Genomic DNA, 21215 nt, shown 5'->3' with positions numbered 1-21215 from the left:
GTGCATCTCATTAATCCCAATTGCATTGACCATAAGCCCTTTTTCTTTAATAAGAAAGTGCACAACCCTTGACATAGCTCTTATATTATTTAAAACTGCATAAAAAACCAGGGTCTTGCAGGCAAACTAGACATAGTACAATAACACAAGCCAATATGTATGGAAAATTACTTGCCCGTAATTCAAATACCTGCCATCCCTATCATCAGATTTCTTCAAGGAGAAGAAAAATCAGTGTCATCTAATGGGACAGATGCACAACATCAATTCTAAATGCAACCTCAAGAAAACAGACTTATTTTCAAACAAATGGAATTAAGTCAGCATTTGCCTTAACCCCCCACCCAAAATCTTTACACCTGTCCAAATTAGCTGACCCCGAGACTTCGTTCAGGTCAAGTGGGTGAACAAAAGTGAAAATGTTTAATCACAAGTCAGGCCATTAAGGACAACAATGACCAGTAGTTGGAAGGGACACCTACCCTCAGTCGTTAAGTGAAAGTCATCCATCTGCTAGAGTTGTTCAGGGAACATCAATAAGTCAACACAATAGCAGCCACTTCAACAGGCCACAAATGACACTAACAAAAGCAGCAATTTGAAAAAAACAGGACTCATGAAACATTTAGTTTTTCTTTTAAAAATAAATGTTTCATGTATTCTTGTATAACCCAATGCGAACAAAATGGGGTGTGGCATGTGGTGACAGTTGAAATTATTCATGACCTTACAAAAGATAAAATCATGAAGTTAATCCTTTGCAGACAAAAAATCTAATGAACATTACTGGTTTATCGATTATTCATGCTTGTATGACCTTGATTATTCCACATCATTTTTATTTTTTTAAAAAAAGATCCATTTAGTGAATTTTTAAATTATTTTTTTTAATGCTTTATACCAAAGCCTATTGTCATAAAAAAAAAACCCATAGCCTAAATCCCCTGCATACTTAATTCCTTTACCTTTATGTATCAGCACTCTTATTTCAAAAGACCAACAATGATTTTTTTTTTGGGGGGGGGGGGGGGGTATTTAATACCTATTATCACAAATGAGGTAGAAACTTATGAAGGGAAATTGTTATAATTACCAATATACATGTATCTCAAATATATACCCTTGGGAGAGTTTAACAGACAAATTAGGTCATTAACGATCTCCGATCCTCAGCAATGTTCGATAACTCTGAATTATCCGGATTTCTTTTATTCGAACCATAAATCTGACTTTTATACCAACAATTTTAATAAATATTTTGTTGTAAGTATAACCATTTGTCACTCAGCTACATGCTTGGCGTAGTGGATCCACGGATCCACGGTGAACTACTATTCAATTACATGTTGGTAAAGAGTTCGAGCCACCGATGCACCACTACTTTTTCTCAAATTCAACTTGTTTGTTAATTCCATTATATCCATCGTAGGCAAATTTGCAATAACTTTGTAAAATGCATGGATACCATCTAAAAATCTCATTTTATTTTATTTCATAAATAAATTTTGAGAGAAAAATAACATCTTTATGATGAAAAAAATACTTTGAGGCTGCCGAAGGATCGGAGAACCTTAATATTGTAAAGACAATATTAATATATGACAAATTTTACTAGGTGGTAAGACATCAATATCCTTGGACTGACCTGAATTCTTAAATTCATCTAATCATCAGAATGCTAAAGAAAGACTTTAGGTCTAAATTATTAAGATCAGGTCATAAAACAAAAATCACCTCGCCAATAACTTGTACATGCAAGAGAATGTGACAGAATTAGACGTACACCAGAATACTCTGGACTCTCTGTGATTCTCTTCCCTGTTCCAGTCTGTTCATAATTTTCCTGTGCTCTGTACTAACATTTATAAACTCTGAAATCAATTTGGGTAACATAATTAATGACCCTAAAAATAGAATGTCATTCCTGAAACGATATCTCCGAAATCTATCGTGTTCTCAATCATTAAATTTCTTTTTGAGAATCAATGTCACATGGCACCAAGGTCATGAATTTTAAAGATTTATTTAAATCGCTATCAAACTTTTCATTAGTAAATCATTTGCTCTATATATCCATTTAAAAGCCATCAATAATTCTTTCGAAATTTCTATTTATATGCAGATTTTGACATTTTATATCCAATTTTTTTTTTCAAATTGAACCACAAATAAGAATTCATTACTAGTTCCCCTATCATTATGGCAGGATTGAAAAAACTGTCAATTTAAGTAGTTCAGTATAACTTTATATTATTCACATTAAACACATCAGCCAAAATGCTCCAATTACTTTGAATGTTAAAGAAAATATTGGCAAAAGAGGGCAAGCATAACAAGTGGTGAAGATCAAGTTATCTGTGGTAAGATAAAAATGAAAAATAAGAAAACAAAACAAATCATAGAATTAAACTCCAATCAGTACATGAACTCTAACAACGAGTCACTAGTTCAGATTTCCTCAGTATCTTCATTCCAGACAGGTTTAGAGGAGATAAAACTCCATCGCGAAGATATCAACATATTTGGTGCCACTTGGCCGTGGATTAAATGATAAGTGGTAGATGTGAACTTGCATAATAAATCCAACCCAATCAGAAGAATAGCCAACGTTTGGAACAAATATTGACTCAGATCTGATCCAGAAGTGTTTGAGAAGTCACCTAAGGTGATAAATTATGACAACAACAGGAAAGGGACTCTCCAGTCCTATCATCTGGTGATTATATCTGGAAGATAGGGGAGAAGCAGATCTGTCCCTGACTGGACCCTAGTACTACATCCCACGATGGATGGTCAAAGCCTGGACTGTTGGGGGCAATGACTGGTCTGCGAATCTAAACATTCAAAGTTATATCAGTCAAACTGGAGAGTGACTATACAGAATGAGGTCATCATGTTTGTTTTTTGTATTCTCTATAATGAAACTAGACTAAGTTTATATTCTAGACAAGAATCCACAATTAGCTTCTGAACAAATGCAACTGTTGCCATAGAAGCCCTATCTGTGTACATTGGTACCTCCCTTTGCACAAACTACATACAACAAACCAAATGTGTTTTTGCTCACAATTATCAGCGTTGACCATATTCTAACACCACTTAACACACAACTTGTTAAACCACAGCAAACCATGGCCACAAGAATCTATATTTTTGCTCTACACCTTTTAGCGAGAACAATTAATTCATTGGTCAAATAAAAATAAAACACTGAAAAACTCATACATTCCAAAAAAAAAACTCAGGACATTAATGTCCTTACAGGAACCCTTAGATATAAACCACACATAGACCAAAAAATAAGTTATCTATGTGAAGGATTGGCTTACAAATGTCTAGGTTGGTAGACAAATGTTTGTTCAAGCCATTACCAGTGCCAGTAACTTGACAAGAAAGTTACATGTTTTTATTGGCCAATAACTTACTTTTATCAAGCACTTGTAAAATACATGGACAGCAAATTCAACACAGAGGCCAAACTTCACAGATCATAAACAAATAAATTAACATTGAAAATGATTCCCCCTCTTGATGTTTTGTTCCAGACTCTGACATGTAAAGAAGATATCAGAAATATTCTCCAATTATCACGACCGGGTGGATTTTGCCAAGTTTAGTAATTTTCCGCTTATTTTACACTACATTAGGCATGCTAAATGATTGAATAATTTAGATAATGCTCATTTGTTAGGACTAAATAAATAGATGCCAAGGCCAAACTGTAAAGAGGTTATCTAAATGCATGACTGGTATGTTGCACACCAACTCGTATGTGGCTTGCTGGAAGGCACCAGAATCAATGACCAATTCATACACAAGTGTTGAATTCTAAATTATCCTTTTTGAAGTTAATCCACAAAAAAAAAATCATGATACAATTTGATTCAAATTATTACTTTTTAAAATCAAATCCAACTGAAGTTTGATGAGAATATATTCATACTTGCCAAAACTCTTCTAAAATATCTAATGTATCGGCATTCAAATTGTAAATTTTTAGAGGTACATATTGTACTTATTATACAACTATTTCAGGACCTTGATAACTCTGCACAGAATTTTTACTTTAACAAGAGCTACTCCTCTTTTCCAAGGGACATAACCTTTAACTTGATCAAATTCAGTACCTGTACATTTATACTCATCAAATCCAGTACTACATGTAAATGACCATTATATGGCCCTCAAGTTTGAACAGATGGCTCCCTAGATAAAAGCTCTGCTCAAGACATGCGTATCTGAGTTGTGGACACTTATATGGGTGTTAAAAGTGTAGTACTCATGACCAAGACCACAGATCTCCATAACGGTGTCCAGCACTGGTTAGCATGGCTCAATTTCTTTCTTTATATATCAGTAACCTAGTGGAAATGAATGGACCCAATGTCAGTTTACTAAATGAACTCTGTTGTTGATCTACTAGTGTATTCTCCTTGAAGTCATGTTAATGTATATAATCATACAATTAGAATGAACATCAACCATCACAAAATAAACATTAAGAGAAAAAACAGTTGGGATATTGAATTTAATTTGTTATTTCCTTTCTGGAAGGTAAAACATTAAAAAATAAGGACTGAATGGTCTAATTGGATGATCTATTCTGAATGCGATAAGGATCTAAATATAAGTATGAAAAATAAAAATATTATAATCATAATTTTTTTCTCCATTTTATCTTTTCACTTCTGAACACGAAAACTGAAAAGAACTAAACTTGAGCCTTGCTTAAAAATTTTAACTTGGCATTTTGATTGATAGTAGTAAAAGAAAATTTATAATCCAATGCAGGCATTCTCAAACCTATTGTGTACAATTTGAAGTTGAATGTGACATATAAAGGACATTAGGACTGTGAATGTATCTTTCGAGTAGGTCAACCACTGTATGTCGATGATATTTCCATTGAAGAATTACTGGAGTTATAAATTGCGCCAAAACAAAAATACAATCAGTACAATACAATACAAAGAGACAGGCACCGAGACAGACATTACAATGCAGTCTAAATCTGTTTATAGGAGTATGCATTCAAATAGTCACAGAGTGATTTCACCCCAAAATACATGTATTAGTCAATTATTTCTGTTTAAAATATATTGATAACAGTAAGAGTTAAAATGAAAACTATAGCTGTGTTATTGTTTCATAACAAGTGTTATTGGACATTCACATGAGATTGGACAAATGATAAAAAAACCCTATAAATGTCTTCTTATGGTCAATATATAAAAGAACAACCATGAAAACTAGTTGACTTATAATATCACAACCGACAACTCCAAAAATCTTTTCAGGTGATTGTCCTCATCTGTGGTCAATTGCTTCCATTGGAAATTACATGTAGTGTGTATTAATGGATTATTGCATCAAAACAAAGTGTTGGCTGATAGATGGATGGACAAACTAGCACCATGATACACAGTGTAATTACTGTACACAAATAATGAAAAAGGACACAAGATCGTGGATAAAACACCAGCAACCATCTTCCTCACAACCTCTCTGTTGCAACTGTTGAGACAATGGTCCATGGTGTACAAGCACCACAGAGGCCCATGGAAGCGATAGTTGGGAACAAGAAGGCCAGGATTTCTTCCCTACCAGTTGCACGGCCCGCGAGGACGGTGAACAGCAAGCACAGCCTTGAGACTGTTTTTATTTACTGTCAAAGCAAGTCAGTAACTGTGACAGAGATTGACAAATGATATGCCACCTTGTTGACCACTGACTAGCCAATACACAGCAAACCTGTGGAAGGCCTTGAAAGTAGTGCCTCCAGGGCTGGCAGTAACCTATATACCAGCCAATGGCCAAAAAACAATCGCCTTCAGAGGTCAACTAGCCTGTTGTTGAAGAGAAAAATAACCTGGATGATATGACTATGATTTGGCAAAGGATGCAGTGATACATGTCTCTTTAAATCAAGTTTTTATTAGTAGTCCCTGATTTTTTCTTATAGCTCATTTGTGCCACAAAAGTTAATATAAAACAAACAACTTGACACTCCAAGACAGGGATAGAGAGACAATATAAAACTTGGAGATCGTGTCTGGTGAAAAATATCTTTTTCATGATTAAATCAGTAATAGCAAATACCGGTACATTTACAAGTACTGGTACCCTACACCTCCATCATCTAATGCTTGTGTAAATGCATCATTGTAGAAGGTATATATTCATAAGTATTCTTACCCGTTCACCATACTATGTAACATGAAATTGCATTGGAAGAAAGGAAATTTCATGGAGTAAAAAAAAAAATGAAAAAAATCATATTAAAATCCTATATAGATGCATTGCAGTTCATGTTCAGGGAATATCTACAGCTGACTACAACATGGTCAACTTCTGACATTGCACATGTTGCAGGTCAATCAATAAGATTTGGTGAAGTTTAAGTTTGTAGATTGTTAAATCCACAATTACTGATACCTCCTACTTCACCAAAGTATATCAACTTGCTCTGTAAAAGATAACTGTAGTTCTGCACTTAATAGGAAACAGACTAAATTAAGTTATGAATTAGTATGATCTTTAGAATGATGATGATATTGTTCTGTCAGTATTATTATAGAGTAAAGGATACACACCAGATATATGCATGTACATGTATTTGAGCAAAAATAACCCTTATCAGTTGATAGACTTTCAAAAAAAAAAAAAAAAATGTCATCGTAGAGAGAGAGAGGGAGAGAGAGAGAGAGAGAGAGAGAGAGAGAGAGAGATTTAAATTTTAGATTTATTTTCTTTTCAATAATTTTTATTTTTTACTGGCTTTAATGCACTAGCCCCTGAAATGTGCAGAATCAAATTGGTATGTTCCAACATAAAAAGATCATAAAGAAAGATTCTGATGTATGTACTTCAGTGAGGGCACCAGGCTCAATGTTAACTTTCGACAGCTATATGTATATATGACCAATACTTGTTCATGTCCAAGCTCTCCTAAACAGTCCCCTATATATGCCAATAAGTCTTGTAAAAGTCTATGAATTAAAAATCACACTGACAATATTATAGCAATATGACATTCTTGTTTAGATCAAAGAATATCCAACTGATCTAGAGATAATACAACAAAAATTTGTAATTATGCATTTCTACTTGAAAAACATATATCAACAAAACCATAGCTAATTTCAAACTGATCTTCTTGGCTTAGCAAGCAGTGAATCATGAAATAAAGATTTTGATGGCTCTGGGGACATTGCAGCCTGTGTATAACAATCTGTGACATCTAAGAGGAAGCTGAAAGTCATTTTGGGAAGAACATGATGCAAAAGACATCTGGTAAAGGTATCGTTTTCATAAGTGTAAATAATCCCAATAAAACTTGGGTTGTTCCAATTTTCTACCAAATCTAATTATAAACTTAATCCCCTGTCAACAGATTTCTGTTTGTGGGTTTTGAAACATAATAGTACCTGGATTTTTTGTAGAAATTTTACCTCTAGGCTTTCAATCTAAAAATATTCATACCCCCTAATATCATGGAAAATCAGCTTTAACACTTGTTAAATGGGCAGAGAAAAAATCTTATTTATTGGAAAATAATGCAAATTTTCAGAGTAACAGTTGGCTTATTTCATTTAATTAAAAGATATGAAAGAAAATATAATGACAAAGCAAGTATCATCTTCACTTCCACTACATGTGTTATATACTATAGTCAATGGCAATTCATCATGTTCATTGCACATTGCTCGCTCGATCAAAATGGATGTAATTTTAAAAATAAATAATACTTCTGCTGCCTGTTTCGAATGACATGGGCGGATGGAACACGTTTCGGTACACGGTATCGTCAGCATCTTTGAGAAATGCGAGACAGTAATATTAAACCCCCCATCGCCGATCAGCTGATTTTGACAACCATAAAACGGTTCATCGACTGCACCGGAGCGTGTCACGGAATTGTAGGGACGATCCAAATATAACTTCCACTGCATGTTCTTCGCAGATACTTTATCAGTAAACTGATGTAACCCCCCCCCCCCCCTCCTCCGACATATTAAATAGGATTACGACAAGTAAAATAACGTTACGTAAAACTTCAAACCAATGTTTCAAGAGAGCATTACAGGGGGTGACAAACAACATCTGATTAAGCGGGTGTCTGAACAATACAAGTACTTACCTTATCGACAAACGAAAATAGCGCTGGACGCTTCTATTTTCATCAGACACCAAGTTAAATCGGTAGCAGGGCTATTTTAGGAAAAGAAACTAGTTGTGGTTTGTTATATTTTATTTCAATACACACAAATTCGTCCGCACTCGGTGCGCGCGTCAAAGATTCGTTCTGTGGGTCCTCCGAGATACCCCTTGATCTAATTTGACTATTAGTTCTAGTCCCCGTCGCTAAATTGTCTCACAAGTTTGGAATGATGCGACAAAAAGATGGAACTATTTTTCTCGCGCATACTGTTAATTACCTGAGACATTCAACAATCCGTCCTACTTGCGTCATTGCTGACCCACTTTCACGATGCAAGAATTGTTCGCGGAAATTGGTGATTAACTGCATCAATACTTATTGATTCTTCTTTTTGACTACCCAGTCTACGAGTAAATGACATCTGAAACTCAGTCTTTTACCAGGAAGACCGAGTGAAGTAGTGACCTAATATCTTTAAAGTGCGTGCATGCATTCAAAACGTCTAGTGGCGGACCCAGCAATTTCTGAGAGAGAGAGAGAAAGAGAGAGAGAGAAATTACAAATCAATAGCAAACTATTATTAAGATTTATTGAACAAAATATCACATCAGTATTTTGTTAATGTCCATCCTTAATTGTGATGAAAGATAATTTTTAAAGGAAGAAAAAATGCCAATTTAATTGAAAAAAAATACAAAAAACCCTATCTCTTCTCAATTTCATCAAACACAGAAGAAAAAAACACATGGCAAGAAAGAGAATGGTAAGGGTCTGGTCCATTACACTAGTTCCAATCCCTACAGGGTGGGATTCTCAACCTTATATTATTATAATAAGTAAATACACCCCGATCCACCACCACCACCACCCCTTTAAGTTTCATAGTCCATGGAATCTTCTTCATAAAAATTATCATCTACCAGGTTGGGAGATCCACATGAAACATAACTTTCAACAGCCAAGGGGTTCTGTCAAAAAGAAAAAAAAAATATACAATTATACAGAAAAGAATTTATTTGGCTAGTTCATGCAATTTAAATAATTGGTTTCTTATTGGATTAATAAAATCATTTTGAAATGCATATTGAAATTACTGATCACTCTATACATCTGGTAATTTTGGCATCCTGAAAAAGTTTTGCTTTTAAATTTATGGCAGATCAAATTTTTAACAAACATTTTAAAACAAAATTTGCCAAACAAAAAATCCCAAAATGACCTGATAAATGGTATAGCTAGTATTTTTTGGGGGGTAATATCCAATAAACATGTAGAGCTCTGTATGTAAAGCTACAAGAATATATACTCAAACTTATAACCTAAAATATTTGGGTTCTTTAAAAACATAATATAATTCAAGGAGGCCGACTTTAGTTTTCATTGCGCGTTCTAGTAAAATACAGTGTATATATACTTTCAATGAAATTTTTTTGATATTATTTATAAAATTGAACACAATAATCAAAATACAGATAAAAATATTGAGATTTTTAAAGGAAAATTTTATTTTTTAAATGACTTCTCCGTTGTTTGGTAGGGAGTGTTGCCATTGTGTTTTTAAGACGTTATGGTAAAATGAAGAGAGTGATAAGAAATACATAAAAGAAAATCTATATACAGAATGCTATCCACCGGGGTATTTTTCTCAATTTTTTAACGAATCCAACATACCAATGTACATTTGTAAATCTCCAAACATATTGCAAAATATGGTGCATTTTAATATTTTGAGATAGCCCCCACTAAAAACCAGACAATAGAATTTAGTACTTTTTATATATAAGGCAGAAAATGATGTTATTAATCACATATTACTATTTGAGAAAAAATAGCTAGTATTTTTTAAATCTCCTTCAATTTGTGGAAAATGACAATTTCCTATATATATTCCAATAGTAAATGTACCTGTATTTCGAGATGGCCCCTAAAAAGAACGAGATGGTTGATTTTCTTGAAACTTTGCAAATAAACTAGAGCTGGTGTAAATTACATATGGTTAAAAAATAAAGAGTTTTGCTATATTGTCTTTCCACAAAAAACACAAATCGGCATCCTTAAATGGCTTAACGTCATATTTAACATTTTAAGGTAGATGTGGTGAGATTTTGTTGAGCATCGAACCACCTTAATTATTTTGAACTTCCCTTCAAGGCTAACCTAATCACTGGCTTTTATTAACTCTATTTTTTACACCTAAAATAATGCATGCTTTATTTCCAGAGAAAGAAATTAAATGTTCTGTAAATAGTCCTACTGTATATAGTGACCAATTTTTCTCCCAAAGAGTTCCTTAAATTCTCTTAAAAAATTAATATACATTTGTAGATGAAGGAATTCAAGTATGAAAAAAAACTGGTCACTAAATATAGCACTCTATTCATGAAAATCTATTTCTTCCATATATTATTAATTCACAGGCTGTACAACACAAGAAGTGAAATATTCAGGTATATGAAATTACAGTACATTGCAAATTGTTCTAAACAATTAAACCTGTACTAGACTTTGATTTAAGAGTGAGTTATACTTGTATTGGATTGTGCGAAGATTTTTACTGCAGGTTTATAAAAAGATGAGTATGAAAAATCAACACAGCAGGAACAAGAAAAAAAAATAACTGCATGAACTGAAGTGATGACAACAAAAAGATATTTTTATGGAATTATAAATGCATGATAAGCACTTTTGCTGCACTTTAAAGACAGTAGCAATTGCAACATCTCAATTAACATTTCAGTATCAATAAAGAAAATGGCTGAATTAGGCTAATAAGATGCCTGTATTAGACCAGATAAGAGATTAATTTTTTTTCCAACATACTAATATAATAATTAGGGATGTCAACGAGTATTCGACTATCGCTCAGTCACACCGATCATCGAAATTTTATTAGTCGATTACTCGTAATAAAGTGAATAAAATTCTAACTATTTTTTTTTTTCAACACTGTAGTTTTTGAGCTACGAATGAAAACAAGTTTTCTTTTCTCAGTATGTTTGATCCGTAATTTACACTATTTCCATCGGTGTCCCCGGTCTTTTCTGGGCAAGTTTGATCCGTAAGTTATTCTATTTCCATCAGTGTCCCTGGTGTATTTTTTAAGCGGCTAATAATTGGTCTTTTTTGATTTACTTAGGTAGACATGTACCAGAGAACAATTTGCGTTTCTTCTAATCAGTTATTTTTTCGATTAAATGTTTATATACTAAATACATTTAATCATATAAATAGTTATCTCAAAGCATTTGTTTTTATAATCAGTATTCTTTGATTGTTGATTAGGCATGGACAATTACTTAACATTGAATAGGGAACATTTGATTTGCCTAAGATTATATGGAGCTGAATTATGTGTAAGATTCACAAGAAAAAAGGAAAAGCATGGGCATTTGCTAATGGATATCAAGATAAACAACTTTTCAATTTATTTTAAATCAAATAAATTTAGTACATATTATCATAAGTTTTTAAATACTTTTTAGTTTCAGATTTAAGGTTATTTGAATTGAAAAGGACACACAGCTTCAAATGAACGAGTACTCGACTATCGCTCAACTAAAGCCCCAAATTAATTGACTAAGCCAACCGAATAAAACTGACATATCCCTAATAATTATATTGGTATTAAAAAAATCGGTTTTATCATTATTTAGCGAGGTATACACTTGTGGACAAAGAAATATACTATCGTTTCATCAAACGTTGCTAAGAATTTTCAGGGATTTTGTTGTCAAGCCAATTAATCCACAAATCAAATGTTCATTGAAATATGAAAATTAATATCAAATGATAGTGATTGGACATTTTTCCACTAATTAATATGTGCATCCTTGATCCTGATTTTTTCATCAACATAAGTTTAAGCCCTTGATTGTTAATGAAACCATAATGTAGAATTTTTTTAAACTCAATTTTGTTACTCAAATAGCTGAGTGGTTAAAGAATTAGACCCATTAATGATTGCCTTTAATAACTGAATCTTATCTTAAACATGTACTGTGGAATCATCATTGTTCATGGGGGACCAATGTTTAAGTGACTTCCATAGGTAATTCTCACCAACTAATTTACATCTCCATGAACTTATATACAAGCATTTATTTAATATTTGTATGTTAGAAATAGAACTTGCTACCAACGAAAATTTGTCCCCACGAACCAGGAAAATTTTGGCAACCCACATACAATGACCCCCACAAATGACAATGATTCCAATGTATTCTACAACTAAACTAGTCTGCATTTATGCCATCTTTATATTCACCCTTGTTCTTTGCCTACCAAATTACTAATGATTAACAATGCAGGTAAACCATAATATTAAGTTTTATACAAGACGGACAATTGATGTACTGGTAAGTATAACCAAAGTGAATTAGTTGAAACACACCAGACCAAATCAAACTATCAAAGCCACCGCCCCTCCAAAAATTCTTTCTTTCATTTCAACATTGGATTTGCAGGCCTCTCTTGATACTTCTGTCATCAAGAAACCAGCATCCATAAAATGCTTGTTAGTGAACGAACAAAAACTTGCATGCAAGAGACACAGTTTTGAATAAACAAAGAAGGACAACTCAAAAATGAAGCATGGCGAGTTTAAACTCCCACAGTACTGCACCTTTCATTTCTTCCTGGACAATTTACTGTACTCTTCTAAACTTTCCACATGATGAGATCAAATTCTACCAGGTCAGGGAAGATACCTGTCATTGATATGTACCGGTACTTGATGTCATTTGTGGAACCGGTAATTTGGCGTTGTGCATTCCATCTTCCGATTGCTGGTAACGTGCTCTTTTCCTTTGACATGCATCAGGATATACTTGTAGGAAAATACAAAATCTTTAATCTGAAAATTAGGTCAAAATTTAACATATTCCCATGCAGTTTTCACTAGCTCATTTGTTTTGATTACATGGGTATAATATCCCGTAATATAGAGCCCTGTTCTTTGTTACTAAAATATTATCTAGTAATTGTCTAGATTTCAAAATGTTAAAGACAAATCTGTATGATCATAAGCCATCAAGGTCAATATAAAAGGTTTTGATTTTCAAACTGTACAAAGCTTGAGAAATCACACTAACCCAGGACAGTGTATTTTATCTTCTACCTGGTAGACCGACAGAAATAATACATGTTCCATAAAACATTTATTTTAAGCCTATAGCTTTGTGGAATGGTTAATTTGTTAACTGTTTATGTTACCTATCCTACCAGTATCTGTAGTTACATTGACTTTGTTCATTATCTACCATAGTATATGTGTTATCTAAATATACAAGCACATGTACATGCATTCAAAATTAAAACTATTATTCTTCTTTCTTTTTTCAAATACTATCATTACCAGTAACTTTAAGAAAAAAAACCCACTATGAATAATGTTTCCAGCAAAATTATATCCAAATACAGTACACAGTGAAAATGAAACATAACTATCAGTTTTACCTTACTTTTTTCAAATACTATCATTACCAGTAACTTTAAGAAAAAAAACCCACTATGAATAATGTTTCCAGCAAAATTATATCCAAATACAGTACACAGTGAAAATGAAACATAACTATCAGTTTTACCTTACAGAACCAGTCCTACCCCCCCCCCCCCCCCATCCAAGTAATAAAAATCCTAAATTTCAAATATTTGTTGCTATACCTTATAATTAAATACTAGTATATGTTTTGAAAAAAAAAACACCCCAAAAAACAAACCATTCGTGTCACAGTACTTAACAAATAAAATCCTGCAACACTGAATGGACAATTATTGGTAGCATTGCTCAAAATTCCATGCTAAAACTGTTTCTTTGCTGCGATAAAAACTATCAATGTTATTATGCTTACTTCGAAGAAAGGAAAAAAAAAAACCAAGTGAAAAGCTGTCAATGTGACAGTAAACCGTTTTTTTTTTTATATGTGAACTGTATCCATGTCAACCCTGAATTGATAAACAGTACCTACCGTATTCAGTGACATGGAGTATCCATATGCAATATTTTGCCAAAAAATGACTAAGTTCAAAAGCTGGTATTTTTTTCATAAATTATCAAAAATCAAAATCCTAGCAATATGCACACCTCTGATATATGTACAATTGATCTGCAAAAGAACAACTTCCTATCTTGAAACTGTAGGAGGAGTTATCCGTACAATGAGGGTACCCTTTTGGCTGCCGCCCGCTTACCCACCCGACATTTTCACCATTTCAATAACTGGATTATTCCATTGGAAAACCCGTTAAAAAAACAAGATACTTTTTTAATTTACAATTTTAATAACAACAACTTGTTTAGAGTACAATGTTCGATAGAGCTTTGGAATAATCTACATATCATGAAATACTTTTGCACCTGTCTTCTCTCTGCTCACACAGATTTACAATTATAGCTTTAATCTAACACATAATGATCAACAATAAATATAAATAATGCTTTACAAACAAAAATAAAACAAAAACAAATTCTTTTAACTTGACACAATTCAGACTTGATTGAAAAAAAGAAAGAAAACAGTTTATAATTTCTTACTGTAATAATGTACACTTGTAATTTTCAATATTTATGCTCATGGAGAAAATTTAAAATGAACCATAAACTATGGTAATGCATCTGCTCAGTATACCTGTACTCAAACATTAGGTTCATAAATAAAAAAAAATTACAACTATGATTGTATCCCTTGAGTCAGACAATTCACAGTAAACTATACATGCACCTGTGTACAAATTGAGTGTCATTCATTTTCAGTTTTAATGTAAACAACAGCAGAAATCTATGAAGAGATAATTATAATATTTTGGTTTTATTCTTTGCGGCACAATGCACCATTGTACATAGTTTGAATGCATATGGATGAAATACTAAGCCTTTGGCTCTCATGTAATGACTAAATTCAATCGTATGTACAGTTTGGGGGGAATCATATGTCAGATACTCAGAGAGGTCCCCTGTACAGTGTGATTAGATTACAATTGTTTTTTGTAGTACAATATGTGAGTAACTCTTTCTAATGTGAGGTATTCTCAATCATCCAGTAAGGGTACATACCGTAATCTTACTGAAAAAACGAAGGAGAAAATTACAAATAAAAATTATGACAATGAAAAAATTCAAGAAATCATTCACATTGTTCCACAAACACATTGTACACCTTACACATCTTCATAGACATCCTAAGACATGCACGTACTCGGGAATAGTCCCCCACTTGGAAAAACTTTGAAAACACCTCCATTAAAATAGCAACAAATGTAAATGAAATGAACAAATTGAAGTTCATGCAAAATAAATTATTTTTCTGTTAGTGGTGCAACACAAGTGACAAACATGAAAAAGTAACAAATGAAAACATTTTAGTATGAAACAATGAGATGCAGAATGAAATGATTGCATTTTCTGGGTCCACGCTAGCTATGTATATTAATGTGAAATCATTCATTGGATTTCAAATCTTATCTGAATTTTCTTCATCTGATTTTTGTTGGGATTAAAAAAATTTTCAATAAAGAAGTTAAAATTTTCTCAAATCTAAAAAAAAAAAAAAATATTGGGAAATTCATCTCTGCAGAATTATGCTTATAATATATTAAAATACAAAATGTAAAAGCAATGTTTATTGTCTAAAAAAACGATTTTAAGTTTATATTTTACTTTCCTGAGTACTTGATTTATTTTAAAAGACTCGTAAATCATGCATAAAGAAATGAAGGCTCATTCTGTTCTCCCGTAACTCTAAGAAAATGTATCATAAAATTTGTTTTGGGAGAGCTTCAGCACCATTCTATGTTTAAAATTACCCATTTATATAAAGGTGACATGACAGCTATCTATATTGGTCCCACACAATTCCCCTTAAGAAGTCTTCAATCTCTCTATCTAAGTTGGGGTCATAATTTTGTATTTGTGGAGGGGCAGGATAATGGGGAAATACAGGTGCTGGTATTGACACTGGGGCTGGTATTGGTTGAAAAGGGGCTAAAATGGGGGTAGTAGAGGGGGGCGTCACAGGGGAAATTCTAATTCCTAAAGGAGAGTGAATCACGGGCTGTCCTCCCGGAGGCGAGGGCGAGGGCAAGGGGCGAGGACTAGGAGCTAGGGCAGGCGTAGACTGGCGCGAGGACCGGGCAGGGGAGAGGGAGCTTACTGACTGGGGTGCTGATAAGGGGGCACTTACTGGGGTTCCTGCTTGAGATTTCTGTGGTGAGGATGGTTGCTTTGGGGTGCTGGAGGAAGATGATGAAGATGAGGATGAGGATGAAGATGAATTTGAATTGGATGATGGTGAGGCCACCATGGGGGAGTCACATGACGTTGATGCAGAGGATGGCGCAGGAGTGGGAGAGTCCAGGCTGATGACATCACCAAATGCATTCGATGACATGGGCTGAGGTGAATCACATTCACTTTCAGTGTCTGAATCTTCATCAGAACTAATTGTTAAGTCTATCACTTCCATTTTGGGCTTCTTTGGAGCAGGTCCTAAAAATCACAGCATAAACTTTAATATATCCTTAAACTTGAATAAAGCCTGTATATTTCTTCTTTCTAAGACACTGGTAGTACTAATGTTATCTTACATGGAAAACAACTATAATATTGTAAACCAACTTTTATTCACCTGCTACAAATTTTTGTCAGGTTCAAGAGAGTCTGGTCATCGCAAATATTTCTCGCTGTTTTTGACATAAGGTCGTTATAACAATATAACTGTAGATGAGTCTTTTGTCGCAAAAATTAAGTCGTTGCAAATAAGTAAATCCAAAGTAAATTGCGAAATAAAATTGACGCGAATAAAAGTTGGTTTTTAGTAATAAAATTAAACCTATGATCCTTGAGTACACACATGATAAAAGCTACAGTATAACCTGATGGCGTACCTGAGGCTGAGGAGGAGGAGGACCTGGACTCTTTATGACTGGACTTGTGAGCCGCAGGACTGCAGGAAATCACATGATGTTCCTTTGAGGTCTTCAATGGACTCCACGTCCCGTCTTCGTGGAACTGAATTTCGTTCATGTCTGAGGTTTCCTGCAATATCTCGACAAAATACCTGCAAAAACCCATTGAACCCATAAGCTATCATTGTACAGCATACCCTGCATCAGGCACTCAGGCTGTGTTGAGAATTCTTTGCATTACATGTACTGCAATTTTTCTTTCAAAAGATTTTTTGTTTGTAATAAATCTGCAAAAATGTAAATTCATCATCTGTCAATATCTGATCAACATTTATCATCAAAGTAAGTCACTATAAAGTTGAGATACTAATTGAAACGCTTGAGCAGAACACTATAATTTATCATTGTTGACTTCATTTGTACAAATGCAGATCAGGTTTGAGTTCACTTGTTCAACACTCCTATGAAAAGAATTTTTAAAAAAAAGTTTTCTATGAAAGATTCATTCTACCCCCTCTCTCTTTCTCTTTGACTAAATAAGGTCAAATTTGAAACCAGTTACCCATCAATGAAAAGTCGATGAAATGGCGCCGGCTTATCACAGACTGGACACATCCAGGTAGACTTTTTCTCATTCATCATTAGGTAGGTGGAGCCGTCAAAGCACTGGAGGTGGGTACAGGTGCTGGCTCGTGTGGGTATTGTCATTCTCATCTTGCCCAGCTGTAACACACAAACACTTCAACTAAGTACTGGTCCATTCATTGGACACATACATGCATGTTTCATTCCAATCAAAGACTGATTCCACTGTCCAGATACTGGTTACAATGACTAGATTGTGATTCCACTGTTCAAATATTGATTACAATGATCAGATGTAAGTATCTGTATTACATTGTAAAATTTGAAGATACTAAGCAGTACATGTATTAATTAAAAGATTGACTTCTGGAAAAACACAGAATATTACTGGAGTGCAACTTTCTCTTAAACAGTTAGAATATAATCTTGTTACAAATGAATTTTTTGTACACATCAATGAAATTTTTTGTCCTGATTAACTGCAAAATGTTTGTTTCTCATTTGATTACACCTAATCTGGTTGTAACTTACAGGGCATGTGAGTGATACTCTGAGACAAGTTGTAGCTATTTCACTGTCAGGGTCGTGGGCCAGCTTCTCCTTGACTAAAACACACAAGGCACAAATGAAGATCATGTGAAAATTATATGGTAGGGGAGAAATCCTGTATCAAACTTAGAAACTTGTCAGAAGTTTTAACTCCAAGTTCATTTAATATTTCACAAATTAAAATCCCACAGGCTTTAGTCAATCAATCTTTACAAAGCAATATGTCTAATAAAAATCACTTCAGTTTATTACACATTTTTTATAAATGGATTTTTCAGTTCATCAATGATCCAGCAACAAAAATTACAAAATGTTGTTAACAATATAACATTCACTATCCAATCACATATCATACAATGTTATAATACCAAGATAATATAAGTCAAGCTAAGATATTGCTCTTTAAATTTGAAAATTGACACTTAATAATAGAATTATCAATTAAGCTTTATATCTAAAAACTATATGTTTGAGCTAAAATAAGGCATAATTTTACGATAACATACTAAGGGCTCTGGTGTGGTCAGCATGACGATTACCAAACTGTTTAAGTCTGCCCAGTAAAGTGTCAGACGTTAACTTTTTCACCAAAAAGATGGCAATACAGAATCCCTGAAAAATGAACCAAAAACTATCAGCCATGTCATAGAAACAGGCTAAAAATACCAAAAATCTCACAGCTTTATACAACAAAACCCTGTCATACCCGTCCAAAGTCGGCGGCCCAGGAGACTTCGATCTGGTTGGGCAGGGTTGGTGAGAGCCGACAAAGGGGTGTGATATCTACCGGTCGACCCGGGCGCTTAGGCTCGACTCCCGGTTTGTTAGTTGGAATAGGATTCTGAAAACAAGAAGAGTGTGCTTAGCATTGTATGAGGTGAACAGAGTGGGGCTTTGTTATGTGAGGCAGAAACAATATGTAAATAAATTTCTCTTTTATATGTACACTGTACCTAAGGAATTTATTTCGCATAAAATTGCGAAGCAACCCTCACAGATTTTAAAATGTCGATTTTATTTTTTTAGACAGTATTTGAACTACTGTAGAAGCACATATTTTTGTTGGGTCAAAATTTATTTGTTTTTAAATCAAATGAAAATTTGTATGTATTTAATTTCGTCATATCTTAATCTCTTTGTAATCATTAATACTTGGGTTAAAAATTCGTCATGGATTTAATTTCATTGATTTATACTGCCAAAGAAAATAATGAAATTAAATCCTCAACCAATATTTCTGCTTCTACAGTATATGAAATAATAAACAAAAACATGGTGCTCACGATTTGATACAGAGCAGTGGAATTGCAGAATTAAGTTCACAAGTACAATAAAGAATTTACAGTGATTGTTACGATTGTAATGCAGATGTGCATCAGAAAAGCAAAAATTAGATAGCTAATGATTATAACTGACAAGCTTACGGGGCATTTCACTATACAAAAATTCAAAGCGTATAATTCAAAAGTAAAACACTCTATTGATTTACACAAACATCCATGGCTGAACTTTTTCTTAAAATAAGTGTTAAACAATTAATTGACTTACCGGTAGAGGGGCCATCTTTCCATTCACACGAACACAGATACTGGGAGGGAAATGGTCATCTTGTTCACAACTTATCTCCAGCAGACAAAATCTGTAACATGATGATATTTTTCATTAATTATTTACAGGTACAAAAAAAAAATAGTGAAAACTGTTCATTTCACAAGAAAGCATAAACACTGAATGCATTAATTTCAAAGATTCAAACTAGATTTTTCCACAAAATGGTTATTTTAGTATAAAGAAATGAAATATATTGACAAATTTTTCAATCATTTTTGATTTTTTATGATCTAGAGCTGGTTTTATTTTATATAAAAGCACACCTGAGTTGAATCTGTGTGGTATATTCACATCTAGCACCTGGTCGGAAATCTCTGATGAAAAAGATTGATACAAATAAATAAAAATTCTTCTAAATTTAATGGGATGACAATAAGAATTACACATAATCATTTCAGTAGCGTGGGTGTGTTGTACAAGCTATGGCATATGTATGCATGTGTATATGCTATTTACCTGGACATGGCAATGTCTTGGGCTTGCTGGGGAGTCAGATGGAAACTGTAATGATTCTCTTGGAATTTGGATGAACCTCTAGGCACTGAATAAAATTCAACACCATGAACAACTTGAGTAAATACATATTTATTATTACTATAAATTGACTTTTAATTTGATTCATGGTAATGTATTAAAAGTATTTCTATTATGTATTTGATGTAACTTGCTAGTTTTGTACTGGTATTTAATGATTATTTCAAGAGAATATAATACTGTTTTGATTTAAGGTAACACTTAAAGTGGTATGGGACAACTGTCAATATTAATGTGGATTAAAGTACATTATGATGAGTAATACTTTCATTGGTTTAAAATTTTCAAATTCTACAATAATTAACTACCGTATTTTTCGAAAATTAGGTCGATCCTGATTATTGAGCGAAGTAGACCGTTTTTAGCAAAAAATAAAAAAAAGGATAAATAGGTTGCCTTTGAAAAATTGGTCGAAAAATTACCGCTAGTTTGAATGAAACCCTAAATGGTTTAAACCAATAACGATATCATATAGTAGCCTTTAATCTTATTTCATAGTTTTAAACAAAAGGGAAATAACATGCAAGTTTAAATACATCGTAAGAAAATGTCTGATATTTCATCAAAATTTTCAAACCAATTTATTCAGTACGGCTGGATTAATTTAAGATCGTTTGTTTAACACTTCCCTGCCATGTGTACAAACTGGTGTTAACCGGGGGATAGTAACCTTGCCTGAAGGCATGAATACGGTAGCACATGCAACCCTGTGTCTTTGTTGTTGATTGTGTCTAAAGAACCATCATATATGAATTATCATTTCACCAGCTAATGTTACCATCCATATATCGTCAGTGTACTTATTCCCCAAGATTTGGATATATTCTACTGTATGACTTAAACAATGTGTACATAATAATGATAATCGTTCACA

The 21215-nt window shown here is 33.4% G+C and overlaps 2 protein-coding genes across 8 annotated transcripts in view; both read right to left on the bottom strand.

Annotated features, from left to right (window-relative positions):
- LOC128177204 (myocyte-specific enhancer factor 2C-like) overlaps nt 1-8278 on the bottom strand; it is a 42650-nt gene extending 34372 nt beyond the window's left edge. For both annotated transcript variants that reach the window (XM_052843811.1, XM_052843813.1), the window contains exon 1: nt 8141-8278. The gene's annotated coding sequence lies outside the window, so the exon portion shown is untranslated. The remainder of the gene's footprint in view (nt 1-8140) is intronic.
- A 455-nt stretch (nt 8279-8733) lies between these two features.
- Nucleotides 8734-21215, bottom strand: part of LOC128177203 (E3 SUMO-protein ligase PIAS2-like) — a 20750-nt gene continuing 8268 nt past the window's right edge. For 5 of the 6 annotated variants that reach the window (XM_052843802.1, XM_052843804.1, XM_052843803.1 and 2 more), the window contains 9 exons: nt 20264-20348; nt 20071-20121; nt 19745-19835; nt 18903-19037; nt 18703-18808; nt 18179-18252; nt 17625-17785; nt 17042-17214; nt 15071-16643 (listed from right to left, as the gene is read on the bottom strand). In XM_052843802.1, the coding sequence (XP_052699762.1) occupies nt 15988-16643; nt 17042-17214; nt 17625-17785; nt 18179-18252; nt 18703-18808; nt 18903-19037; nt 19745-19835; nt 20071-20121; nt 20264-20348 (1532 nt within the window). In that variant the 3' untranslated portion in view covers nt 15071-15987. Of the gene's footprint in view, nt 9130-15070; nt 16644-17041; nt 17215-17624; nt 17786-18178; nt 18253-18702; nt 18809-18902; nt 19038-19744; nt 19836-20070; nt 20122-20263; nt 20349-21215 lie in introns of those variants that run through there. The other variant, XM_052843807.1, reaches the window with a different exon arrangement.

Source organism: Crassostrea angulata, chromosome 3 (genome assembly GCF_025612915.1).
Source record: "Crassostrea angulata isolate pt1a10 chromosome 3, ASM2561291v2, whole genome shotgun sequence".
NCBI classification, from domain to species: domain Eukaryota; kingdom Metazoa; phylum Mollusca; class Bivalvia; order Ostreida; family Ostreidae; genus Magallana; species Magallana angulata.
The sequence above is the reverse complement of the archived record's forward strand: the minus strand, read 5'-3'. Positions and strand labels throughout refer to the sequence as shown.